Below are 26,229 nucleotides of genomic sequence, written 5' to 3'. Positions count from 1 at the left end.
AAAAGTTAATTTTATAAAAAATTTTATAAAAAATAAAAAATTTATAAAAAAAATAAAAAATACATCTTTCATTTGGACTTTAATATTAAATACTTAATATAATTGCAGTGATGAGCTAAATGATCTTATATGAGTTTAAATACTCATGATAAATGACCAACTTATCCTTTAGAATATTTTGGCAAATTGCTAAGAAGTCAATAGTTAGCTTTTGAAAATATTCTACTATTAAACGATATAAAACCTTTGCTAATGGAGGGGTTAATTATATTTCAGTGTATTATTAATTGAAATCTTTTTTAGTTACTTTTTATAATTATTTTTTATAATACTGCTTAATAATTCATGCATAAATCCCGTGGAAATAATCATAGAAATATTTCGAAAATTTGGCAATCAAATTAGTAATTATTGTGATTTCATTAACTAAATGATTTATAAAAGTAACAAGGTATAAATTTGATGATAAAAGTAAATTATTAAGTAGTTTTTGATCAATAGAATTATTGTTAATAAATAGTAGATTATGTTTAAAGGAAAAGCTAATGCTATACTACTATTCAATTTGCTCTAGAAAATATGATCAAAGGGGAGAAGCAAGGACATCCTCGGGGTGAAAGTTACTATTTGTGGAGCCAAAGTCCAGTGATCGTATATTTGTTACCACAAAAACGAGGAAACGTTATCGAATAATGTTAAGATAATGGTTAAATATGACCAAAAAAGGAAATGAAGTAAAATTAAAACTGGAATTGTGGGAATGATTATTAACGTTATTAAGAGAGTTGAATTGTAGTTGAAGAGACTCTTCTCTACCGGATGGGTGCTGCCAGTTTTAATATAGACGTCCTTGATAAAAGCAAACGAGTACAGCCCCCATTGGCCCCCTTGAGTGTGATCATCATCGAGCAAATAAATGCCTTCGTACAGAATCAATGTTATAATCCACAACGATGTCATATGAAGCATAAAAGTCACTGTCTACCTTGTGATTTCGAATAAGAGAAAGCGCCATTGTATATTAAGTTTTGATCATCATTTTAATTTTAATAGTATGTCAGCTTCATTAACAAGACAATTTTAAAGACATCATGTTTTTAATCTAACATCATCTTGCTGTACTTCAATTGTTTTTTCATCAATCAAAATAACAAAAATGTCCAATGAGCTATGAAAAACGGTAGAGTGAAAGTGAATACATGATTATTTAATAAATTTTTCACTTCAGTAATAATATCTTTAATAATTGAAAAAAATAAACTTTCAACATATTTTTTTAATTAGTTTCACGAGTAATTTTTTTCGCTAATCAAAGTAATAAATTTCCAATGAGCAATTAGGTCAATTAATATCTTTTTTTTTTTCATGACTTGATGTTTTCACAATTAATCTTTATGTTTAAAAATCATCCTAGCTTTGAATAAATAATGATGTTTTAACCTTTATTGCTCAGAAAAACATTTGAAAAAAAAGATTAGCGCATTGAAAGGAGAGCAAACATTTCAATAATCAATTGCAAATAAAATGTGTTATTTAATGGATTTTCTAACGTTTATTTTATACTTTAAAAAGACGTAATGCATTTTGTAATCGTTACAGGTGGAACCCGTGTGTTCATCGATGAAAGAAGACGACGGAGTTATCGAAGTTATTTGCAAAGAAGAAACGACTGAGGCGGGAGGGGCCAGGAGGTCGCATTAGTTAAAGCAATTGGGAAATCAAACATGGAAGCATAGCCGGTAAATGTAGATGGCTCGTTTGTTTAAAAGTTACGACACGCAAATCTTTACTTTCGTATCATCAAGCATGTCGTTATGAAGGACTTTGTCACGTACAGTTTCAAAAATTTTTGATAACATTAAAAAGGTGAATAGAATGAAACCAAACGTGACACCTAAATTAAACATTTTATTGGATTGAGATAAGATTGAGTCTCATTTGATATCAATTTTTAAGTAATGTAGATTAAATTATTAGCTTGTACCAATTGAAGCTTTCAAGGATTTATTTGCATAAGTGAAACTATTATCATTATTATTTCGATTTATTATTATTTAATTGTGAAGCTTATTTTATTCATTAATAAGTAAATGTCGAAAAGCGATAATAGTTTTTTTACTCATTGCAAATATCATCTTAAGTTGAGTAAAAGAAATGTACATCATCATTATTACTTGAAACAATATCAATATTTAGCTTTCTCTATCATCTTTGTATGATAGTTAATAATGAACCTCTATAACCAGAAAATTTATAGAACAATAGCGTGGTTGATCAAGGATAGAATTACAGTTCTCGGGTCATTGTGAATCTAATATTCATGGCCACATCCAAGGTAAATGAACTTCAAATTTACATTTTTCAGCTCAAATAATTTTGCGGTAAAAGTTTAATAATAAATGATCTTGAAAATGGAAAAAAGAGGTTACTAGATAAAATGAAGGTTAAATTGAGTGATTAAATGAGAAAAAAAATAGTCGTAAGAAGCGAATCAAGGTTTATAAATGAAATTAATTACTATACTATCCTGAGAAAGCGATTCTGGTTGAAAAACTCTAATTCCTATGACTCATATCCTTATGGTCTTGTCTACACTCCAATCATTAGTGGGAGCCCTCAAGTAACCGGGGAATAACATTAAAACGTCGTGAAATCTGAGAAGACTGTGGTGAATATCTGGAACTAGGTCTTAAACTAGGGCAATACCAATGGGTTTCAGACGTTATAGAAGTGTCTACCAAGCAGCACGACAACTCGCTTGAACGGATTTCAACGGAGAAAATCTCGGTGACTTGCAACAACTTTCTTTCTTGGTCCCCAAAGCCATCGTCAAGATACAACGAGAACATTTACTTGGCTTATTGGCTGGCAAACTTATAGAAACAACAAGTTTACGAACTTTCTCCTTGTAGGCTGGTCACGAGACTCCTTGGAAATCGCCAGACCAACGCTTCTTTCAGGACGTTTTCACACCCACATGTCTCTTTAGTACATAAGGAGAAAGAGTCGTTAGTGAAGGTGAGCCAGAGACAAGTTTCAAAATTATTCACAAAGAAAAGAGTTATAAAAAGACTTTCAATTGTTAAACATCCATGAAAATATGATCATAATAGTAACACTAATTACTTACTTGAAGATGATAGTAAGTTCATTAATATAAAATTAATCTTTGAATATACCAAGAATTTAATCTTCCTAGCATCTTACGAATCTCTCAGACAAACGCTTTTTGAACATTGCTGAATTGATTATTTTGATGTTATTTTTTATGAATATCAGAATATTATTTGAATTATGTTAATATAAAGAATATCACTTAAGATAATCATATTTTTGAATTGAATAATTTTTTTTTTTTTTCATTTTTGATAAACATTTTTACTCTTAATATATGTTAAGTCTTTAAGTCATATATAGAAAGGAAAAAAAGTCCTGCAAAAAACTGGATTCAGTTGAGGAAGAGATGACGAATGAATTGAATGTTTAAAATAAAAAAAAAAAAACATGACAGAAGAACCTCTTCGGTAACTTAAAGACACACTGGAGTAGTTGAACAACAAATTCAATTGCAAAAAGGAAACTTGAGATACGTTTTTCTCAACAATTTCCCAAATTTGGTGAATTATCATTTATAATTAATTCTGTTGCAACTGAAAGACAGTTAAAGACTTACACGTTAGGCTATTGGCAAAAAGTCGATGAGAGATCCGTCACACTTGAGTAGTTTGACTAGATTCAATGAATTTCACACTTGCTTAAAGATTTTTAATCCTAAAGATAGAATAGGATATGGGAAAAAGGGATTTGTAGGAAACTTGGGCAATTATCTAGAAGTGGGGAAATAAGGATTTAGAGAAAACTTAACTTGAATAATAATAGGTACAACAATGATATTTGAAGAATGTAAAAAAATTTTTTTTTTTTTCCTTTGTTTAAATCGTAATACACTTGTAAATTAATTATTTTTACCATTTTCATACAATTACAGTGAACAGTTTTGTCAAATTTTATTAAATACAAATTACAAGCATACGTTCTAAAGTGGTTGCACAAAGTATGCTGGTACATATTTAATCACTCTGTGTTGTCACTCACAAAGTTTGTGCATTTTTCAATTCATTCAGACACTTGACACATTTTCATATGAAAAAGATAGTCTTTAAATAATGCAAAAAATTTTATTCTCATAAAAAATAAACAAGTTAATATTCACAACATTAGGTTGACGATAAAAAAATCGTCTCTAAGTACATAATCTAATTTTATCTTATATTTAATTTACATTTAATTTACTATCTATATATCTTAAATTATCGTACTGATGTTGTCTTAATTTTCTTTTATTATTTTGTTCGTAGAAAAATACCATAGAGTAATTGATAGTTTTTTCGACGTAATAATATCAAATTTATTGCTTTAAATCTTAAGTTTCGAGTCCTTGATATTTGATTTTTACCAATTAATGATAGATAAAAGTGATTTTAAAATGAAAAATTAAGTATTTGACATAAAAAAAAAAGAATATATTTCTCATCAACAAAGTATGGTAACTTTATTAATAGATGTAACTGAATATCAGTGGTGTTAAAAAAATCTCAATGTCTTATTAATAAACTAGAGATAAAATATTTACATAAATTATTTTACACAAATAATCGCAATCAAAATATAAAATAGTTTCTCTTCTCTCTTTCTCTTCATGATAGTATTAAAAAATTTTTTTTTTTATTTAATTTCTTCGATTTATTATAAAAATAAATATTCCATTAATATAAAAAATATTATCTTGATATCTATTACATTATATTTAAGGAAAAATCCTTATATTATAAATTGGCAGTTTAAAAGATACTTATTATTCGATAAGTATCCAGCAAAGGCTAGGATTTGATAATTCATACCAAAATCCCGATACTTTCAAGTATTGACATTATAATAATCGGTGGAATTGTCATTATCAAAATTGACATCCTGTACATAAATAATTAGATAAAAGAAAAGAGAGAAAGAGAAATCAATACATGATATGTACCAACACATTATAATTCTTAAACGATTTTCATTTAAATAATTGTGAAATGAGATTCAAGGAAGCGCACAGCCGTTAAAATAATAAAGGGATTTACTCCCTTAATCAAACATTATGAGATAATGACAACATTGATATTTTAAATGAAATGATTAATTTAATATTAAAATGAATTCGTGTTTTCGAGTGTATTTATACAGGTACGTATCCTATGAATGCACTTGAATCAATACATTCTTATGTCGATGCTACTGATGTCAAATGAATGATTAATGTTCGCATTTGTTTTTCGTTAAAGTTATTTTTTGTATACTTATAATGCAAATTTGTACAATGTACAATAAATCTAAAATCTACTTTTAATAATCATCACACAATAAATGAAGCTTTTATAAATTCTCTCTTAATAGTCTCACTGAACTGAATGAATGAAGAGAAAAAATGAAGTAGATGAAATTATTATAATGATTAACAGTCAAGATATGAATCAATTAATTGTTCAGACATGGAATACTGTGACCAAGTGATGATATAACACTTACGATAATTTATCGCTGATGTGTAGATAGTATAGGTGGGCATACATACATAATCAGATAGTCACGTTACTGTACATATGTAATGTATCACAGATTTCACTTAAACTACACTTCTAACACTATTGAATTCTACAGGTTTCTCTGGCGCTTTGTAGAAATCCTCCCACACTTGGTATCTCATCAAGTCAATAACAGTCTTGGCGTCTTCAACAGAGTCGTGCTCCGCAACTTGGATTTGACGACCAAGCTTGGTTTGGGCCAACATTTTCAAACTAGTCTTTAACATGTTACCTGTGTTATCAAATGCATGACATGTGTCAACAATAGTTGGATGAACGATTTTGAGAACTCTTAGATCATTTTCTAAGGCATGTCCCATGAGAATTGTTTCAGTCGTAATAAATGTTAAAAGTCTAGCTTGAACATCTTGTAAAGTGGTGGTGCAATTTTTAAGATGGTCAGCAGTAATTCCACTGAAGCGAGTATTGTAGTCAATAATTTCATTATGTGGTTTAACATAAGTATTATAAACTATTTCTCCATCCAATCCAATTACTGTAACTTTTGTTAATTCCAGACCAAACTTGGTGTAGCACATTTCGCAGTCCAATGCGTATATTTTAAAAAGTGGAACTTTTGCAGGCTGGGTTACCACGAATCCTTCAAAAGGTCCATTGCATCCAATATGCGCACCAGACCAGACATGTCTCGGTGCTACTGTACATCCTGACGAAAATTCGAAACGGTTACAACAGGTATAGTATCTACGACGATCTATCTCATTCCATCTTTTCTTTCCCCAATGGTGAAGACATGGATCTTTAGTAATGTAATCACCATTGTTATCGGTCAAGAAAGGTTTGTAGCACCGAGCACATTCACGTTCTTTGATGGATGTTGATACTAAAGAAGGAGGAGGAGAAGATGATGTCGATGAAGATGACGACGGTAACCATGAGTTCGACTCGTTTGTGTCAGAAGTCTTCTCACTGTCGGATGAGCTCTCACCATCCAGATCTGAGTTTTCAGCCGAACCTCTACCACTGTCATTGTCACGATCTGACCGTTGCTGCGATGATGGTAATGCTGCTACTACCTCTTCTCCTTGTGGTGTTGGTGGCACCACTGTTGTAGTCGATGCTTCATTACCATCCTCTGTATTTTCTGGAGCTCTTCTACGCTTCGGGACAAACTCTTGTGCGTTAGCATCCAATTGATGATGAGTTCGCTGAGGGCGTGGAGGGTGTGGAAAATGTGACTCCCGAAGAAAAAAAGCAAGTTTACCTGCTCCTCCTCCCAACACTGGATACCCAAGATGTACCAAATGATATGGATGAATGACATAATGAGGAAGTGCTTCTCGAAGAAGATTATCAGTTACACTCTCATAATTATCAAATGATTCTACATTGTAAGCCCCATTAATAGATGTATTAAGATTCACATGTAAAATAATCAATTGATTGTCGGCTTTTGCTATCATGTTATAACTGGATTGAGGTGGATCAGTTGGTGATTTTTTTTTTTCAGGTTTCTGCACATTCTGGTTGGCCAGGTTGGATCCTTGGTTTGTACATGCTCTTGTCATACTAGGTGGTTGAACATTACGACGTTGTTTATGCTGATAAACAAGCTTGCTGCTGGTTCCTTCATGACTACGATGCCAAATTCTTCGTGTACGTATACAATCTTCAGTGCTCTCATTACTGTCTCTGCAATGAGTGGACTCACGAGATGATCGACGATTTTTTCGTTGACGACGTGTCAAGTTGATAAAGTCTGCATCTGTCATTGCAGGTGATGATGATCCTGATGCATTTGAGAGATTTTCGTCAGTGTTAATCAGCGTTTTAACCGTCTGTGATGACTTAGGAACATTTGATGAATCAGGACTACTTGGTGAATCATCAGTAACATCACTTCCAGTAGTACCTGTGGTGCTAGTCCGATCGATGTCATTTTGGTATTCAGCAACTCCAATTTCGATGGAACCTCGTTGTCTCTGTCTCCGGAATCGGCTGCAATCTTTGGGTACACAAAACAAATTTGTATAAATTCGATGCTACACAATTTTTTAAATTATTGTTTCTGATTTTTTATATTTTTTTTTATTGTTTTTGTAGAAAAAGAGAAAACTTAGTGAGTGATATTGACACACACATGCAAAAAATTCCATTGTTTGGATTTTCACAAAAATTTCTTGTGCTTTCTACCCAGCTTTGAAGTTGATTAATGAATCTCTAGTTAATTACTAGCATGTGATTTAACAGCTCCAACACTCAATTTGGTTAGTTTGTATATCTCTGTACAATACTTTCAACTCAACGTTACTATCACTAAAACTTGGTCTAATTGGATTATTCTAATGAAATAAGAATAAAAAAAAATAATAATAAAACTTGTAAAACTTGTCCATTGTTTATTTTAGTTAAGTAATGATTACATTTGTCACAACACTGAAGAGCGACGATCTCGATGGTTTCCACTTTTATACAACTACTTTTATTATCCATTCATATTTAATATTCCAATTTTTTGAAGTGAATAAAAAAAATGTACAACAGAAGTCAAAGAAAACCCTTCGGTGAAAAAACAATCAAAGACATGAAATGATGAAATCGGATGCTCTCAACAACTAACTCTAGATAAAAACGGAGAACATGTTCGCGGAAGAGGAACAAAAAATATGAGGTTGAAGCACGACGATAACGGGAGAGACGTTATTCCTGTTCGCACGGTTGTCCGATACCGTTGGACCATTATGAAATCATCATCATTGAATCAAGACGAAGCAAAAGAAGAAGAGTCTTTCCCTTCATTTCATTCACAAGTCATTGCCAGAGGGAAATGCTTTCTTATTTTCACATAATCTTTTGATTATAAAGTGCTTACGTCAAACTGCTATGCAATTTCGAAGAAAAAATGATTAAATAACTTGATTATTACACCTTTCATCAGGTATTATTGTTTTATCCTTAATTGAGACATTTTATACAATTTTAATTATCAAAAATTTCAACTCCACAAAATTGATATAAATACTTTTCCTTTTAATCGTATGGCAATCCAATAATTAGAATTATTTTAAAGCCTTCTATGTAGGCAGTGACATTACTTCATCAGTAAAAGTTTTCATCTTTCAAATATTTACTCTATAGTGATACCTAAACTGCTAATAAAGATAAACATTAATTACAGTACAAGTCCGTAGAAAAATTAGTCGATAAAGTAATTAGAAATGTCATGGAGACGAGACCAAGAATATAAAAACATTAGAATATACAAAAAGACTGTTATAAGAAATTCAAGACTAAAAAGAATGTTCATATTTCTAATGGAATAATTATCTTCTGAATCGATTCTCAATATATTCTGCTACATGTACTAGATGGATCTTGCTAAATAGCACTGATAGTCTCTCTTATAAATTATAAATTTATCAACTTCTACCTTTTTATTATGTAACTAACTGACATTTAATTTCATTTATTTAAAAATAACGATATTTAATATTAGATAAGATTATAAATTTATTAAATATTAACAAACCGTTTGGCCTTCGTTAACTATGTAAACTAAGTAATTATTAACTACATATATGTTTTAATTACTCGATTACTTGGCTTACTTTAATTAAAGTAATTAAAAAAATTTTTTCCGTCAATTTAAAGGATATTTTGTGTCCCAAAAGAACATTGTTAATATTTATAAATAGTTCATTCACTTGAGTGGTGAATAGATTCAAATGACTGTTTTAATATTTGAAGAAATAGCAATTATGAGGGAAATGTATTATTGATAACAAATTTTTTCATTAATGTAATAGATAAATATTAAATATAAGTTGGAGTTGAAATTCAGGGAAATAATTAACCCACAATTGTATTAAAAGCTGTTTAAGGCTGTGATTATATTAACTTCCCAGTGGGAAGTTATTTAAATAATGTATTTAGCTATTTTGAAGCCCTCTCGCGTGCTATATTTCCACCTTAACCAATAACGGGGTCTACTGATTATACTCATGTGTTTCTAAGGAGCCACAGTAACCCACTCCGCGCTCCCGTTACTCACGATTACGATTCTCTCCGGACGCGTAGCCAAGAACCAGACATTTTTCAAGCGATGAGCAACTGAGGTGAGACTTCGTGACCACGCAAGACTCAGGAGTTCAACTACAGGTCATGTTAGAGAAATTTTTTTCTTTTTATTTATGAAATTTCAAACATTCTACTGTCAGAAAGCTACAATCATTTCGCGAATGATAACGGTTATATAGTTTTCTTATTACTAACAGACATTCAAGCTTTTTTTTTTTTTATCAATTAAAATAATTGGATATTTTGTCTGATTTTTAGAAACTGAAATATTATTGACATTGAATAGGATAGAAACAGATAAATTTACTGGGGAATCTAACGATGTGAAATACTAGAAAGCATTGATTTATATATATATATATATATATATATATATTGGACCGTTAGATGGTGAAAATATGCAAAATTTTATTTATATTTTATTTATATCTATTCTATTTGGTCGTTTTAATAAAAAGCAGTTGTTTTACTTTGTGAGTTGTGTGCTTAAAATTAGATATAATCTGAAAACAGGTTTATCTCAAGACTTGTTGCAAAATTTGTTTAGTTGAGTAGTCGAGTGTAGAGTTAACTTCCATGATAAAGTACTAAAATGTTTTTACATTATTAATTAAAAAATTTTCGGGATCAATTTAATAGAGCGTTGAAATAGTGTCATTAACGTTTTGTTGAGTCACTTTACATACTAGCCAATTGATTTACATAAATACTTTGCGCCTTATTCAACTTCAGCAGGGGGTAAAAAAATAAATATTTGCGAAAAACAAACAATGAAATTATTGAAAGTAATGTGAGTTAAGAAAAAAACAATAAAAAAAAAAACCTGAATAAAATTATTAAAAATAATTTAAGAAATATTTCTAAAATGTTTGGGATCTTTTGAAGTATATAAATCGTTAATTAATTAAAATTAGCCACTGTTACCGATGACTCTAATTAAATGACTCTGTACATAATTACAGTTTTCCTTTCTTTAACCACAAGTTTCTCGTGATGTATCCGAAAAAGAGATCAAAGTTTAAACGAATTATAAAGGTTAAAGATTAAAGTCTATAGATAAGAAAATTTAATTAAATGACAATGAAACTCTAGATGCAATTAAGCGAATCTTAAGAAAATTAAATGAAATAGATGAAAAGGCAATCAGAACAGCGCGATTCTACTTCAAAGCAAAGTAACAGTATCAGCCCCCATTGGGGCCCACGATCGATTTCTCTCCAAGCTTGACCTACATTGAAATTAGTGTCTATCAAGCGTGAGCTCGTTCTTGCCCGCGATTATTGGTCCTCTTCTCAATTCAACTGAGAGGAAACCGTCGTACGTGACCATGAGAGATCGACCAAGCCAATGAACTTATGTAATACAACATCAATAGATTTATATAATATATTATCGTTAAACGCGTTAAACGAGATACACCGTGCAATTTCATTATCATTCGACTTCTTTATAGATTATCACTCAATCTTTCAACACTGTATATTATCTCACTTTAGGAAAACTGACTTTATGTAACATATAGAGTATTTACAAGAGTAATATTTATTTTGGAGCATGATTTGAAGTATGATTGTTATGAGGAATAAAGAAGATGTAAAAATATAAAAAAAAAAACACACACACATGTATAAAACACCACATACCTTCAGCACAGCTCGCAAGAAATTTGTCGTCACTGGAGAAATCCATTTCCAACACAGGTCCTGTATGTCCCTTAAGAGTCCCAACTATCCACGAGTGTGTAAATTCTTGTTGAACTTCACGACGTTTTTTATTTTTCGCACGTTTACTGTTTGCTGTTACTGCTGCAACTGCTCGTTCGACACTCTTTATCTCCTGAACTTTGTCGTCATTTGAACACTTGGTCCCATCTGTAAACGAAATGAATTTGTTAGAAATATGATTGATGTCATTGGTCGAAATCTTCTCAGGTAGATGCACTTCTGGTCATCTCATTGGTTTAAGAAGTAAGACCAGTTGTCGGGGGTCAGTACCTCCCAAACTAAGTGTCTTAGCACATGGGTCACTTGAAATAATTTGTATGGTGGGATGTGTATTATACAGGTACTCTGAATCTTGATGTAGCTAAAGTTTCGAACGTTCATATGAACCCTTAGGATTTGACTTATATTCTTTTTTCACGTATTCCATATGATCTCTGTGCGTTGGTTTAATTTTTTTTTATTTAAAATTATTTTTTCTTCGTTCATATGAACGTTCGAAACTTTAGCTATATCAATCTTGAAGGAAACTTAGACTTCCAAAATGTAGCTGAGTACCTGTAACCATACCTGGGTAAAACCCAGGGTTGGATCCTGAGTCAACAAAAGTGAAATAAACTTAGTAAATGCCACTTACTATGCTAATAACATTTATTGCAGAGGCAGTGGATTTTATGTGACAAAAGAAGAATGGAATAGACAATAAGACTCTGAAAATTATGGCTGGTAAGTCCCTTTGGCTTGGACAAGTCACGTTTGCCCATCTTTGATTCATTGCATTTTCCTATATTTGAGTATAATTCTAAATTAGGATTTGGAAATAATCCATTGTTACTTCTAGAAATACTCAAAACCACCAAGTGCAAAAGTTTCCCAATTTGTGTATTCAATTCTATTCATTCAACAATTAGCTGTATGGACAAACATGTAGAGAATTTATCATTAAAAATCAGCAAATGACTTTAGCATAAATTGATGTCAGAAAGTATTGTAATCTCCAGAATGTCCAACAACTATTTTCATGTTATATTATTATGTTCAAATAGTTTATGAGTAAGCAAGGTGCATTGCAGGTAAATAAATATGTGATCATTTGTCCATGTTTGCGTGTGAAAAATAACATTGTATAATGTTATGGAAATGTATATTTACATAGTAGAAATAAGAATTCTATTTTTAAGCATTAGTTCAGTCAATATAGGAGGCTTTGCTCTATTTTCGAGCACAGTTGTTAAACAATGAGCAATTTATAATTTTCCAACTTCCAAATATCCACAATAACCTACAGAAAAAATGTGCCCAAAAGCGAAAGGGCATTATTTTCTTTTTTATGATTATTTTGCATTTCAGTGGTCCCATGTATCTAAGTGAGATAGCGCTATAGGCAGGGTCGCGTGCTGAATAACAACATAACTAATCAAATAAAAGCAATGTATTTTTATGAGAAAAGTCTTTTTTTTCAGTGACTGTTTTTTTTTAGAAAAATCTAGAATATCATTTATTTACATTTTTATACACATGAAATGTGATAAACACTAATTCTATGTAATAAATATATAAAAATGTAGGCAATAATTAAAATTCATGTCATCTTCAAGCATGCGACACTGCCTAGAACGCTTTATGGTTTAAATAGGGGACCACTAAAATGGAAAATAGTTTTAGGCTTTTATTTTATTTATTTATTTTTATTTATTTTTTTATTTAGGCACATTTTTTCAATAGCTTGTTGTAAAGATGTTGAAGTTGGAAAATTACAAATTGCCTATTGTAAAAAAAATGTACCCATAAATGGAGCAAAGTCTCTTATATCGACTGAACTACATTAAAAAAATGAATAAAAAGTTATGATATTGTTACCCCTAGTAACTATCGATTTGATCCATTTTTTATTATTTTTTAGGTCAAACTTAGGAGTTCATTTGTTTTTTTCCAATATATATATACATATATATATAGATAGATAGATAGATAGATAGATATTATGTGTTGGTCTGGGGATCGAAAATGTTCATTAATCTTTTTTATTGTAAGTTCAGAAAAAAAGTTTTCAATAATATTATTAATCAATCTCAAGGTTTCCATTAAACAACCCTAAGCTTGTAACAAATCTCAAAATTTCTCAGTCTTTCTGAAAGATTTCCTTAATGAATTTTTTTTCGATTTCTGTATGACTTTCAAAAATTGTCTATAGAACTCGAAAATGAATATAATGTTTCAATTATTCACGTTACCATAAAAGTAAATAAAAGAAGCTCTGAGCCTAATTGAAACCTCGCACAAATCTTGGTCTCTTCGCTTTAAAATACTTTGCCTAACCCTGGAGTATGTTAGTCATACTGGAATGACATACAACCAGACATATAAAGAAAAAAATGAAGTAAGTTTCTTGGTGTCATCAAGTGATAATAAAACTGGAGGATAAATCGTGAAACTGTTATAATCTGAGTTAAAAATGGACACTATTTTTTATATAAATCGAAAGAGACTGTAGGAAAGATTTAAACTTGAAATGTAACATTTTTGATAATTCATATCATACTAATATTTCATTAATATCTTACTATTATTGCTAGGGTCCCTCCCTAACCAATCAATTTCATTAGAATTAAAAATCCCTTTTATTAATGTCCCATATAATATGAAAAATAAACCAGAAAAACTATTTTTCCCTATCTTTTTTTGTTTTATTTTATCTTCGTTTCGCAGTTATTCAAATAATTATATTTTAGTAAATAAAAATACTAGTATTGATAAATGTAATTTTTGTGTTATAAGAGCCTAGTAACAATACTCTTTAATTATTTATTAGTCAATATTTACCATCAAAGGAACAAAAAAATTAATATTCAGTATTTTGTTTGCCACTGTATTGATCTAGTTTATGTGTATCTATAGTTTTTTGGGCCAAATTCAAGAGTTTATTATTCTCATTCAATAAATGATTTTCTACATTAATCATTTGATTCATCAGAATTTTATTATCTAAAATTTATTCATAATCGTTTGATAATTCAATGTCGTCAAGAAAATAAATTTATTAATAATCTAAGTATTAGAAAATAAATTATTCATTTTATTATATAATAAAATAGTAATAAAAATAAATACTGATTCTTATAAGAATTATATGTGAATTTTTTTCGAAATGGGCCATACATGAATTTTATATAAAAATTATAAGGATTATTGATGAACAGTGAAAAAATCATGTATGAGAATTTTTTTAATCTCAATCTGATATGATTAATATTAAATTTATTTTATCTAAACCATATATGAATCATACAAAATTTAGATAGAAAAATTTATTATGTATGATTTTTATACTGTTTATGTATGATTATTATAATTTTTATATGAAATTCATGTATGGCCAATTTCAGATTTGATTTTTATAAAATTCAGTAATCATTTTCTTACTATTACATCATAATATATGAGTGTATTCAATTAGCTTTTTGTTCTGGTCATCTCATCGGTTTAAGGAGTAAGACCAGTTATTGTGGGTGGTCAGTATTTCTCACGTTAAGTGTCTTAGCACATGGGTCACTTCAAATAATATTTATGGTAGGGTGTGTATTATACTGGTACTCTTAATCTTGAAGGAAACTTAGACTTTCGAAATGTACCTGAGTACCTGTAACCATACCTGAGTAAGACCCAAACTCTGATCTTGAGTCAACAAAAATAAAATGATTCACGGATTACAAGCAATAATAAAAGTTTATATCCTCAAGACATCATCATTGATAATTTGATAATCAGTACATGATGTTTTCTGGGTCATTAAGACATACTTTAGTAACCCTAATTTATTTTTTATAAGTAATTAGATGATGTTGTTATCGATTTTTAAAAAATCGTTTTTTTTTCCTGAGAGATTTTTGGATAAACTAAAATAGGCACAGGCCTTCAAGTAGGGTCAAAGTGGTCTCTTGGTAAAGGTCAAAACTGATACATAGACCGATTAAAAGTTGGGAGATTCTAAAATAGAGATTTTTTAACCTAATTATACCTTTCAACATCTAGAGTATTTAAATAGCTTTTAAAAAATACGATAAGAATATCAGTCAAATTAAAATTATATTTATAATGATTTCAAATTAAAACAAAATTAGTTCGAATTAAAATAAAAGGGAAAATAAAAGTAAAATTTATTCGAAGTTATTTGTTCCTTTGATGGTAAATATTGACTAATAAATAATTAAAGAGTATTGTTACTAGGCTCTTATAACACAAAAATTACATTTATCAATACTAGTATTTTTATTTACTAAAATATAATTATTTGAATAACTGCGAAACGAAGATAAAATAAAACAAAAAAAGATAGGGAAAAATAGTTTTTCTGGTTTATTTTTCATATTATATGGGACATTAATAAAAGGGATTTTTAATTCTAATGAAATTGATTGGTTAGGGAGGGACCCTAGCAATAATAGTAAGATATTAATGAAATATTAGTATGATATGAATTATCAAAAATGTTACATTTCAAGTTTAAATCTTTCCTACAGTCTCTTTCGATTTATATAAAAAATAGTGTCCATTTTTAACTCAGATTATAACAGTTTCACGATTTATCCTCCAGTTTTATTATCACTTGATGACACCAAGAAACTTACTTCATTTTTTGATGAATAGAAAAAAAATTAAATGAAAAAAATGTGTGTCATCGAAGAATTCTAGTTAGTATGAAATATAATATTTATTCTAATATCTTTATAAAGATATTAGAATATGACGATTATAATCGTCAAGTATGTTCACTAATATTATAATATGTTTCTTTAATGATAACTCTTTTATTCAAGGTCCATCTCCATAGATATTAAAAAACCCACTCATTTTAACTGCCATATAAAATGAGTTGTAAAAAGATATGACAAGATCACACAAAAGATAAGAAAAATTAATGTTTAATGTTTATAAGGAGTCGGTGCAAATATTGACTTTCATTTATTTAAGAGCATACATTTCGGTATTTTTGCATTAATATCAGAAATACTGGTAATTAAAATTGATAAAATAAGAATTATAAGACCATGACCGTCGACAATGCTTCAATAGCCGTTATACTTGGGTTAATATTTTAAATGTAAAACATTTATCAGTCTCAAAAAATTTTGAGACTACTTAATCTTATTTGCAGACAATCATATTTGTTGCTTCTGGATATTTTTTTTTGATATTGAACACGTTCTGTCATGTATTTTGTAAAGAAACATTTGTAATTTTTATCGCGTTGGCACAAGAGACAAAGTGAAAATTGGAATTTAGAATTTAAATCATACTAATTAATGGGAATAATGGCCTGTGTGTATATGTTTATTTATTTTGCGCACGATTTACCTAATAGGAAGTCAATTTTCTATTCAATGGACGTTTGAATGAACTGCTATTTTGTATGTTGCATTAAAATCATTCATTGTATCTATTTTATTATTTATTTAAATAGCTTTATATATATATATTTTTATATATATATATATATTTCTTGCAGCATTTTAATCATAACAAAAGTCTACTTAAAATTCATCCTCTCTTTAAAAACAATTTAAATTCTTATGCATAAATTATTGCACTGAATTATTAGTAGCAGTGATGAGAAAAAAAAATCCACTTTAACTAGAAATGGAATTGATAACTTGTCATTGAATCAATTGTTCTAATTTGATTGGATCCAAAAATGAGCTTAATTTAGGTAGACATATTTGAATTAGAGCATATCTAATTGAATAAAAATCAAAATATCAATTATTAAATCAAATAAAGTCTGATTAAATCTAAATAAATTTAATACAATTGAATTCATTTTTAGATTTACTTTAAATATTTCAGACAGAAGCAATGAAATCAGAAGACTTAAGAAAAAGTTAAAGCCATTGGATTAGTCATTAAGACTAATGAAATGGAAATTTAAAGGGCTCTTTATTTACTCCAAAATCAAGATATACTCGATTTAAAGATATGTGAATATTAAAATTATTTGTAATTTAAATTTTAAAAAAAAGATTGTAATTAATACAGAATCGATAATAAACAAAAATTGAATTTGAATAAATAACCTCACGTATTGGAGTAAATTAAATTGATTGGATCAAATTCAATTTTATTTATGATTGTCAGTCATACAAAAAAAAAAAATAAAAATTGAATTTAATCTGATCTGACAAAATTAAAAATATTTCTTTGAAAAATTTTGAAGTTGAAAATTAGATATGTTAGGATATAGGCGAAGTAAAACAATTATTTAAGTGAGAAATTTTAAATGACATTTAAATTTAAATTATTGTATAAATGTGTGCTAAAATTGATAAAATAAGTTTCAGTAATAATTCTACAATAAAAAAAAAATAACTGTTCATAAATTCATTATTAACAAGTTAACATGATAATAAAGTGCAATTTTAAATTAGCTCAATTGCCCATTTTTCTTGATTCTTATTGCATTCACAAAGTTATTTTATTATTTCAATACAACTTGTTTTGGAAATTGAAACTCTTGTTGTGATAATAATTAAATATTTTTTTGACTTAGTTTCTCCTTTTTTTTTTTTGTTATAAAACACAGTAATGAAAACAAAAACAATCTGTCTTTCGAAATAAAATAATATTTTTCACCTAATTTTTTATTTTTAATATTATTAAAAAATAATCTACATTTCCTTATCATATCAATAATGATGAAAATATCAGTTGTCCACAAATAGTACTAATTGGTCGATTAAAAATATATTAAAAAATAATTAAGTAATTTAATTGATGAAATGAACGAATTATATGGTGGTAGTTCTGATTGATTTTTTACGTCATTTAGATGATTTTGTTTATCTTAAACGTATGCTATATAAATCCTAAATGTCTTATCTATAATTGTCTAAATGATAATCTGGCATTTTATTAAATGGTAATCCGATAATTTAACATGTGCGTGACAATGCAAGTCATAAAAAAAGGCCTATTTGTGTTCCACGTGGCGACAAGTTGGTCGCTAAAAGAGGCTCACACGTGGTACAGTTGTGCATTACATAGCCATGTGCATATCACTAATTCCCTCCCTATGCAGTCTTACATGTTTTTTCTTCTGTTTTCTTTCCCCCTTAGAGAGTAGCAACGACGCGAGGGTAAATATAACCAACAACGTTTATTTTTATGCTCTATGTATATAGGGAGCTTAAAACTGTTTTACCACGTCGTTGAAACTTGGCGAGAGTAACTAATATGACATTAAAGAATTAAAGAATACAAAAAGTTTCTTTGTTACTTTCTTCCTCTTTAAATAAGATGAACAAACCTGAAAGAATATTTCAAATGGTAATGAGTATTGTTTTAAAACCGTTTTGTTGTTTTACGAAATGAAGAATTTATAAAAGTAGTACCTGAAGAATAATTTAAATAAAAATGCAGTTCACTATACGAAGCATCTGAATAAGAAAAGAGTTACTTAAGTTACAGTTGATGGCGTTTCAAATTGCAAGCAAGATCACTTTGTGTATGAGTAAAAAGGCACGTACACACGTGGACTTCCATCCTGCTCTCTCCTTCTCTCCTGCATTCCACTCAAAACGCCGGTTTATGTTTTTTCTCTTTCATTCTAGATTTTCTATCGCTCTTACTTTGTCACGAAGCAGCTGCCAAAAAAGGTGGCCAATTCCTAGGAAAAGGGGCAAGGAGAAACCGCAACATTCTCAGGAAATCTTGCTTCTTATTTTCTAATTCATTCGCTATTTGTGTGTTCAATTCATAGGAAATACCGTAAATGATTGTCAATAAACAATTAACTCAATAAAATAACGAGAAATTACTTGGAGCATTTTATATAATGCACTGTAACCTTCTAAACTACTTTTTTTATTTATTTATAACTTTTTTTCTGATGTAATAATTTAAATATTGGCTATTTAAAAATTTTCGCGGTTGATTTTAGCTTAACGCGCACAATCCTTAATGTTATCCTACAGGACATGAAATACTCCAATAAAATCATGACTGAAAGTGTGACTTACTTTTAATTTTATTGCCTCTGGAACGTCGTCCAATGATGAAACCGATGAATATTACCAATGCACCAAGTCCTAATGCACTGACGACAACAGGATCAGATAATCTGAGTCCCATTATTTTCAACGCCGCATCACCCATCTTCCTTGTGACTCCAGAAAATCGCTGACACTAAATATCTCGAATCTCGAAAACTTTCGAGATCGTTAAACACACAAACTTTTACCACACTCGCGATTTTTTGAGAGGAAAATCGTTTTTCTTTATAGACCTTCTTCACTCTCCTCTCAAAGACACTTCGGGATAAATCTCCCGGTATTTTCTTCGCGCCGCGATGCCTCGAGGCACACGATGTGCTGCCTCTCGACGCTCTCTTAAAGATTTTCTTACTCTCTCAGACTTCCTCTCACACCACAGATTATGAAAATAAACTAGAGAGCCATACGGATCAAATAAATAGCTCAAGTTTGCAGCTTACGTCGGTAAAGACGCGACAAACTGATTTTAAATAACAGCGCGATTTTTAAAAAAATTTTCAAATTCGTCTCGTCGTTGATTGATTGTTAAAAAATAATAAATCACTCGCGATAGTATATAAGAGTATCCAAAAGTGTTTCAAATCTTTTTGATTTTTCATTTCTTGCGAGCGCGACTCTCTGCTACTTCTCCGTCAAGTTTCTACAAGTTTCTGACCGCGTGCATTCCCGTACAAGCATCATCTACCGGTACACTGCTTACAAACCCGCGTCACTCCCACTCTACTTCATTCTCCAAAGCATACTACACATCATGGCTGTAATCCCCACCACTGTATCAAATAATTCGTGTGCTTTAACCACGACCTGCGCGTTTATTTTATCAACCAAGGAAGCAAAAAAGAACGAACAAGTTTGAGGCGTAACCTCACGTGTTAAAATTGTCCAATAGCAATTTAACAATAGACAACGTGTAACAATATTGAAAAATCAATCAAAATATTATGTTTTTTCTTTAATCAAAAAATCAACGAAATTGATGATCACAATCATATGTAATAAAGGTAATGCATTCATGTCAGGTTCATTACATTACTTTCCTCATTAATATCTTTTACTTAGATCATCGGATAACGATGATGCACTTTTCCTCGAACTCAACATTATGTTCAGAGAATCTATATGTGACTCAGAGTCTTGTATAGACGGGAAATCTCTGCTCTGAGGATACCGTGATATAAAGAACGAACGCGTCATTTATAGTTCAAGGTTAGAATATTATCCATCTAGGAAAAGCCAATATAATAGATAATAAATTTTGCTACTGTATTCATAGTATTAATAGGACGTTGGGAAGTAAATTTTTTAAAATTAAAATCAAGTATTCTATAATTGAAAAAATTGCTACATATTTTTGCATTAATATATAAAACTTATTTGTAAATCTATTTCAGATAAAACAATTTTATCAAAATGTTATTGATTTATTTTTTGTTTACCATTCTCAGAATCACAATGTACATTAGGGATTCAATTTATTATATTGATCAATGCGTCGACAAAATAATGTTATTTAATACAAAAAGAATGACATGATTAATACATAGAGTCAATTTGTTGCTTGTAAAAATACTGTGAGCATAGTTGTTTCAAGGTTTTGAAGTGTAAAATGTCAAATTTATTTTTAAATTTATGCTAAAGAAAGGTTCTGATAAAATTTTCATACAAGTACATACGCATGTTCATTTTAAGTTCAAGGAAATACTAGATTAACAATTGCAAATATAAAGCAAACAACGCACATTTGATGAAATAATTATTTGTAAATTTCAATATCTTCCGATGTTTGACGTTTTTATCTTTTTTGTTGACTTTACAGACATGCTGATAATGTCCCTTCAATTGGCAGAATCCAATCTTTATCATTTTCTCCAAGCTCTTGAGCACAACATGAAACATCAATGGAGTTTGCGTCAGCCTCATCGCGATACTACTCTTTACGAGTGAATGATCTTGAATAAAGCTACTATACAAATGATATATTGATAATAAATTGGATGGCAAGTCTTGAAAGTCATGATTTATGATGAACAAAATATGGGAAAGAGTAAAAATAAAATTATAAAATGTGACTTAATACGTAAATAAGAAGAAAAAGGGGGGAATGAAGACGTGAGAGGATGAAGGAGAGAAGTGAAAAGACGAAGATGCATACAATTTTGGTCCGTTAGTCGCCCCGTTACTTTTCCTGGTTTGAAACCTTCAACGTCCCCAATAAAAGACGGTCAGTTGATGGGGCAGAAAACCTTCAATTGAGATAATAGACATACAAACAGCTTACAGTAACAATAGGCTAGAATCCTAGTCTAATTCTAATCTGTTCTTATGCTTTATATTACTGAAGGTTTAGAATGGCTTCAAGAATATTACTCTCGACACTTCAATTGTCTCTGAAACATTAAGTGGGATAGACCATCAACTGGCACCCATATATTTGATGCTTGCGAATTAGCTATGGAAGTATAAATCCTAATGTTATGCTTTTGAATAGAAGCTGTATATTTTGTACAATGTAAAAGAAAAACTTCTTGGAAGATATTTATATTTATGACTTGGCTAATAAAATTTAGTGCTATTGGACCCTTCAATACTACAACATTCCCAGTCAGCTTGAAGACCACATGTCAGGTCAATAACACCAGCAAAACCACGTGTACTGATGTCAGACTTGATTGCTGTTACATATCAATTTATTTCGTGTCGCTTTGCTTTTCATAAAGCAATTAAATATTTTTTCAGATATTACGTGATGAGGTATGAGTTTTTCTTGTGGTTAACCACAGTTTTTTTTTTTCAATCAAACAGTAAAATAACAGGACGTTTTTTCAAGCTAGTATAAAAAAAATGTTACATGATTTTGTTTATTATGATTTTGTTTATTGAAGATAATACTATTTTGACTATTAAGAAATCAATAATAAAATTTTATTATTTTTTTATTACAAAATAAGCATCATTTTAATAGTTCAAGTTAAGAAGGTTGATACCTTTAGTTTTATAAAGAATATTAAATATAAATTTTAATTAATATTAATAATTCTGTTTTAAGAAACTTATGACGTTATTTTTTTCCTTCACATTGATTCTTATGACAGTTATATGAGTTTTCACTGAAATTACGTCATCAACTCAAATGGCAGTACAGTTCCAGTAAAACGTCACATAATTCTGATACAATAATTTTTAAAGAATTTAAATTAATTGTTAATTTAATTGATTTTTTTTTCCATCATATGTTCTTGGAGTAAAACTTGCATAAAATCATATAACATTTTACTGAAACTACATGGTCATTGAAATAAGTAAATAATACTAAAATATTACATGACCTTCTAAATAAGTTACCATAAATAAATTTCAATTAAAACTTCTTGAAAATCATGAAGAAATTATTTTTAAAAATCACGTTTACATTTTGCAAATTGATTCGAATTTATTTAAAAATTATAAATATAAATATTTACGTCTTGCTCCTTAAGTTGATTTTAATTCTGAAACTTTATTGGTCGATTATGTATTGGAAAAACAAATTAAAAAACAAATTAAGAAATAATGATATTGTTAGAACATGACCATACCTAAATTTTAATAGTTCCATCTATACTAAATAATCATTAACCATTGATATTGAATAAGAGCATTAAATTTTAATGATGAGAAAAGATTACTGTATTTGAATAAAAGAGTTTCTACATAGTTATTAAAATTTAATGCTCTTATTCAATATCAATGGTTAATGATTATTTAGTATAGATGGAACTATTAAAATTTAGGTATGGTCATGTTCTAACAATATCATTATTTCTTAATTTGTTTTTTAATTTGTTTTTCCAATACATAATCGACCAATAAAGTTTCAGAATTAAAATCAACTTAAGGAGCAAGACGTAAATATTTATATTTATAATTTTTAAATAAATTCGAATCAATTTGCAAAATGTAAACGTGATGAATAATTATTTCTTAGTTGCGGACGAAAAGCAATAAATCATTTTAGTTGCGGACAGGGTCTTGACCATCGTCATCTCTGTTGCAGACAGGGTCCATTCAGGTGGTGGTCATTGTCTTAAATTTGCGTTATATTTCTCAGTTGCCGACGAAAAGCAATAAACCGTTTTGGTTGCAGACAGGGTCCATTCAGGTGGTGGTCATTGTCTTAAATTTGCATTATATTTATCTGTAGGGTGGGACTCAATTTTTGTAGACGAGGCTACCTTTTCACTCTGTTTCGGTACCTGATTAATTTCTTATTGTCCCTGTCCGCAATTGAGACCACTATGGTCAAGACCCCGTCTGCAATTAAGACCACTATGGTCAATACAAGACCCCGTCCGCAACTGAGACATTTTATTACACTATTATTGGGCCTCGTTCGCAATTGAGGTGCAGCTGCTTCAAATGTACAAATTTTATCAGAGTTTTATTGACATTTAATGATATTTAAAGATACTCACCCGTTATAAATAAATTAAAAAAATGTGGGTGTTATTGATAAGCATTTAAATTATCCGTCATTTTGTTTTGTGTTATTTTTTATTTTGTCATGATCAGTCTTTTTTTCTCTTTCTTTCTTTTCTTCTCTATTCTTTGGAGTCTTTGTTTTGTAGAACATCCTCTCACCTCTCCGTTATCTCTCCAAGTAGCGGAATAGATTCGTTGACTTGTCTTGGGAGATTTCCGAACCCACTCGATCACATTGTTTCTTTTATAATATTACGAGCCAATTATCGCCATTTATATTTCACTTTTATCACACAGCGAGGTCGTGCTAAAAGTTCGATGGCATAGGAGAAAGACTGGCAAAGACAATAAACGATATGGAAGAAAAATAAACAAAACGTAGTAAAATAATGAGTACAATGGAGGTAATGTTTACTAATTAAATTGTATTTACACATTTACATTTAGTTTAAACGGATTAACGCTTATCAGGTATTGATATTTTTATCTGAGAATTCTAATAACTGAACATTTGGTCTATTGTCTTGAATATTAATATGTGTTGACCTGTTTTAATTTTTTTTTTTTCAGTTTAATTATTTAACGATCAATTTGGAATATATGCTAGTATTACTTCATCACATTGGATAAAACTGGATAAAAATATGGTCTATTATTTTGACATAAAATATATAAATTTATGTATTGGTTACTCTTCTCTTGGTATATTATGGCACACATCCAAGTCATCGAACGTGGACCATATTTCTAAATATATTCCTAAGGTTATTGGCCTCACGACTTCAATGAGACCTGTGCAAGCACAATGTCGTGTGTGAAAAAAGAAAAAATCTGTTTAAATAAAAAACAAATAAATTTAGCCGAGGACACGTTTGGGTGTTTTTTATACAAAGATGATTCAGTACAAGGATTTCTGCTTCAAAAAATTCACAGGTCATAGCTCCCTGAGAAGGTCTTGGGGATAAAAATTCAAAAATAAGGAAAATGTTATTCAAAAAAAAAATGGTTTGATCGAAAAAATTAATAAATATTTATGTAAGTGGAGAAACACGCTTCTTAACTGGAGGAAAAAATATACATCAAAAACATCAATTACATACACTTTGTTTTAGTATATCAAGTATGTATGCATATATATAATAATGATAAGAAAAAGTAATATATCCTTTTGATAATTTTCCTCTTATATAAAATTAAGAAATTTCCCAAAGCATGAGATATAATATTATTTACTCATTAACTACGTCATAAACGACATGAAAATGCGCGCGAAATAACATTAGAATCATTAAAAATTTTTTTAATCATCAAACTCTTACACGAATGTATTTTTGCTATTTCTACTTGCTTCCTAGTCTACACCTGAACATTATTATTGGCAACATGCCACGGTGTACGAAGTGCGCAATTTTCACTAGTACTCTCTTTATTTCCTGTCTTTTTCCCGTTACATTTATATAGAAATTGCACAATGGTTCATAGAATTGATCTGAAATTACGACATGGAAATAAGTCTAAGTAAAAAGAAAAAACGAAGGCACTTAATTAATATTAATATCAGAGTAGAAAAAAGTGTTATAAAATATACAAGTGTTTATAAATACTTATTTTTAATTATTATTATATGTATATCATTATCATCGATAGAAATAAGTGATTAAGTAACAACAAACTATTATAATAATAAATTCTTCCGTGATTAAGTAAAGCTATTACTTCCAGTTATTAGTCAGCAAATGAATCATTAGACAAATTGTAAACCTGATATTCGGTGAGCTATAGCTCCACAACTTCATTGACATTCAGTTACAGGTGATGACAAAAATTAGACGGAATGTGAAGAAGATATGACAATGAACAAAGACAGGAGACAAAGTATTTTTAATGATACACACGTGTCTAGATTGAACTGCGCGCGATTATTTAAAAGTACAAAATAATATACATAAATATTACTATCAAATAATACTTTCGTTGTGAATTTTCAAAAAAAAAAATGTCTATTATCTAGAGATTAATCGTCTTGATACATTATTGACTTACCTTGAGCTACAAAAATCCTTGAACACTTGTTATCGTGTTCCCAATTGTTCAATATAATCATCATGAGTTTTTTATCAAACTAAAAACAGCAGAGGTAAATAACAATTTAGCTTCACAATTATTATCTTTTTTTTCAATAAATTTAGCACGTTTTTTTGGAGATATATAAAAGTTTTTCGATGCAAATGAATAAGAAGAAGACATTTGTTGATCCACATTTGTTGCAATCACAATAGAAACTGAACTTTGTCTCTTGTTGTCGATGTTCCGTTGAAGAAGATACATTGACGCGACTCT

General features: G+C 29.4%; 1 protein-coding gene and 1 long non-coding RNA gene across 3 annotated transcripts; one reads left to right on the top strand and one right to left on the bottom strand.

Moving 5' to 3' along the window:
- The first annotated feature begins 1,982 nt into the window (after positions 1-1,982).
- Positions 1,983-7,909, top strand: LOC118073128 (uncharacterized). Its single transcript, XR_004691076.1, has 5 exons — positions 1,983-3,018; positions 5,704-6,323; positions 7,099-7,244; positions 7,366-7,599; positions 7,692-7,909. It is a non-coding gene; the product is annotated as an uncharacterized lncRNA (long non-coding RNA).
- prage lies at positions 4,718-26,071 on the bottom strand. 2 transcript variants are annotated; one of them, XM_035093433.1, is made up of 3 exons: positions 25,933-26,071; positions 11,309-11,536; positions 4,718-7,593 (listed from the first exon to the last, which is right to left on the bottom strand). In XM_035093433.1, exons 1-3 carry the CDS (start codon positions 25,994-25,996, stop codon positions 5,669-5,671), a joined length of 2,217 nt encoding a protein of 738 aa, XP_034949324.1. In that variant the 5' UTR covers positions 25,997-26,071; the 3' UTR covers positions 4,718-5,668. The 2 variants fall into 2 exon arrangements, with proteins under 2 accessions (XP_034949324.1, XP_034949323.1); XM_035093432.1 differs by lacking the exon at positions 25,933-26,071 and adding an exon at positions 19,399-20,334 and having other exon boundaries at positions 4,719-7,593.
- Between the last annotated feature and the right edge of the window lie 158 nt (positions 26,072-26,229).

Source organism: Chelonus insularis, unplaced genomic scaffold, assembly GCF_013357705.1.
Source record: "Chelonus insularis isolate UGA/USDA-ARS -01 unplaced genomic scaffold, ASM1335770v1 scaffold_229_pilon, whole genome shotgun sequence".
NCBI classification, from domain to species: domain Eukaryota; kingdom Metazoa; phylum Arthropoda; class Insecta; order Hymenoptera; family Braconidae; genus Chelonus; species Chelonus insularis.
The sequence above is the reverse complement of the archived record's forward strand: the minus strand, read 5'-3'. Positions and strand labels throughout refer to the sequence as shown.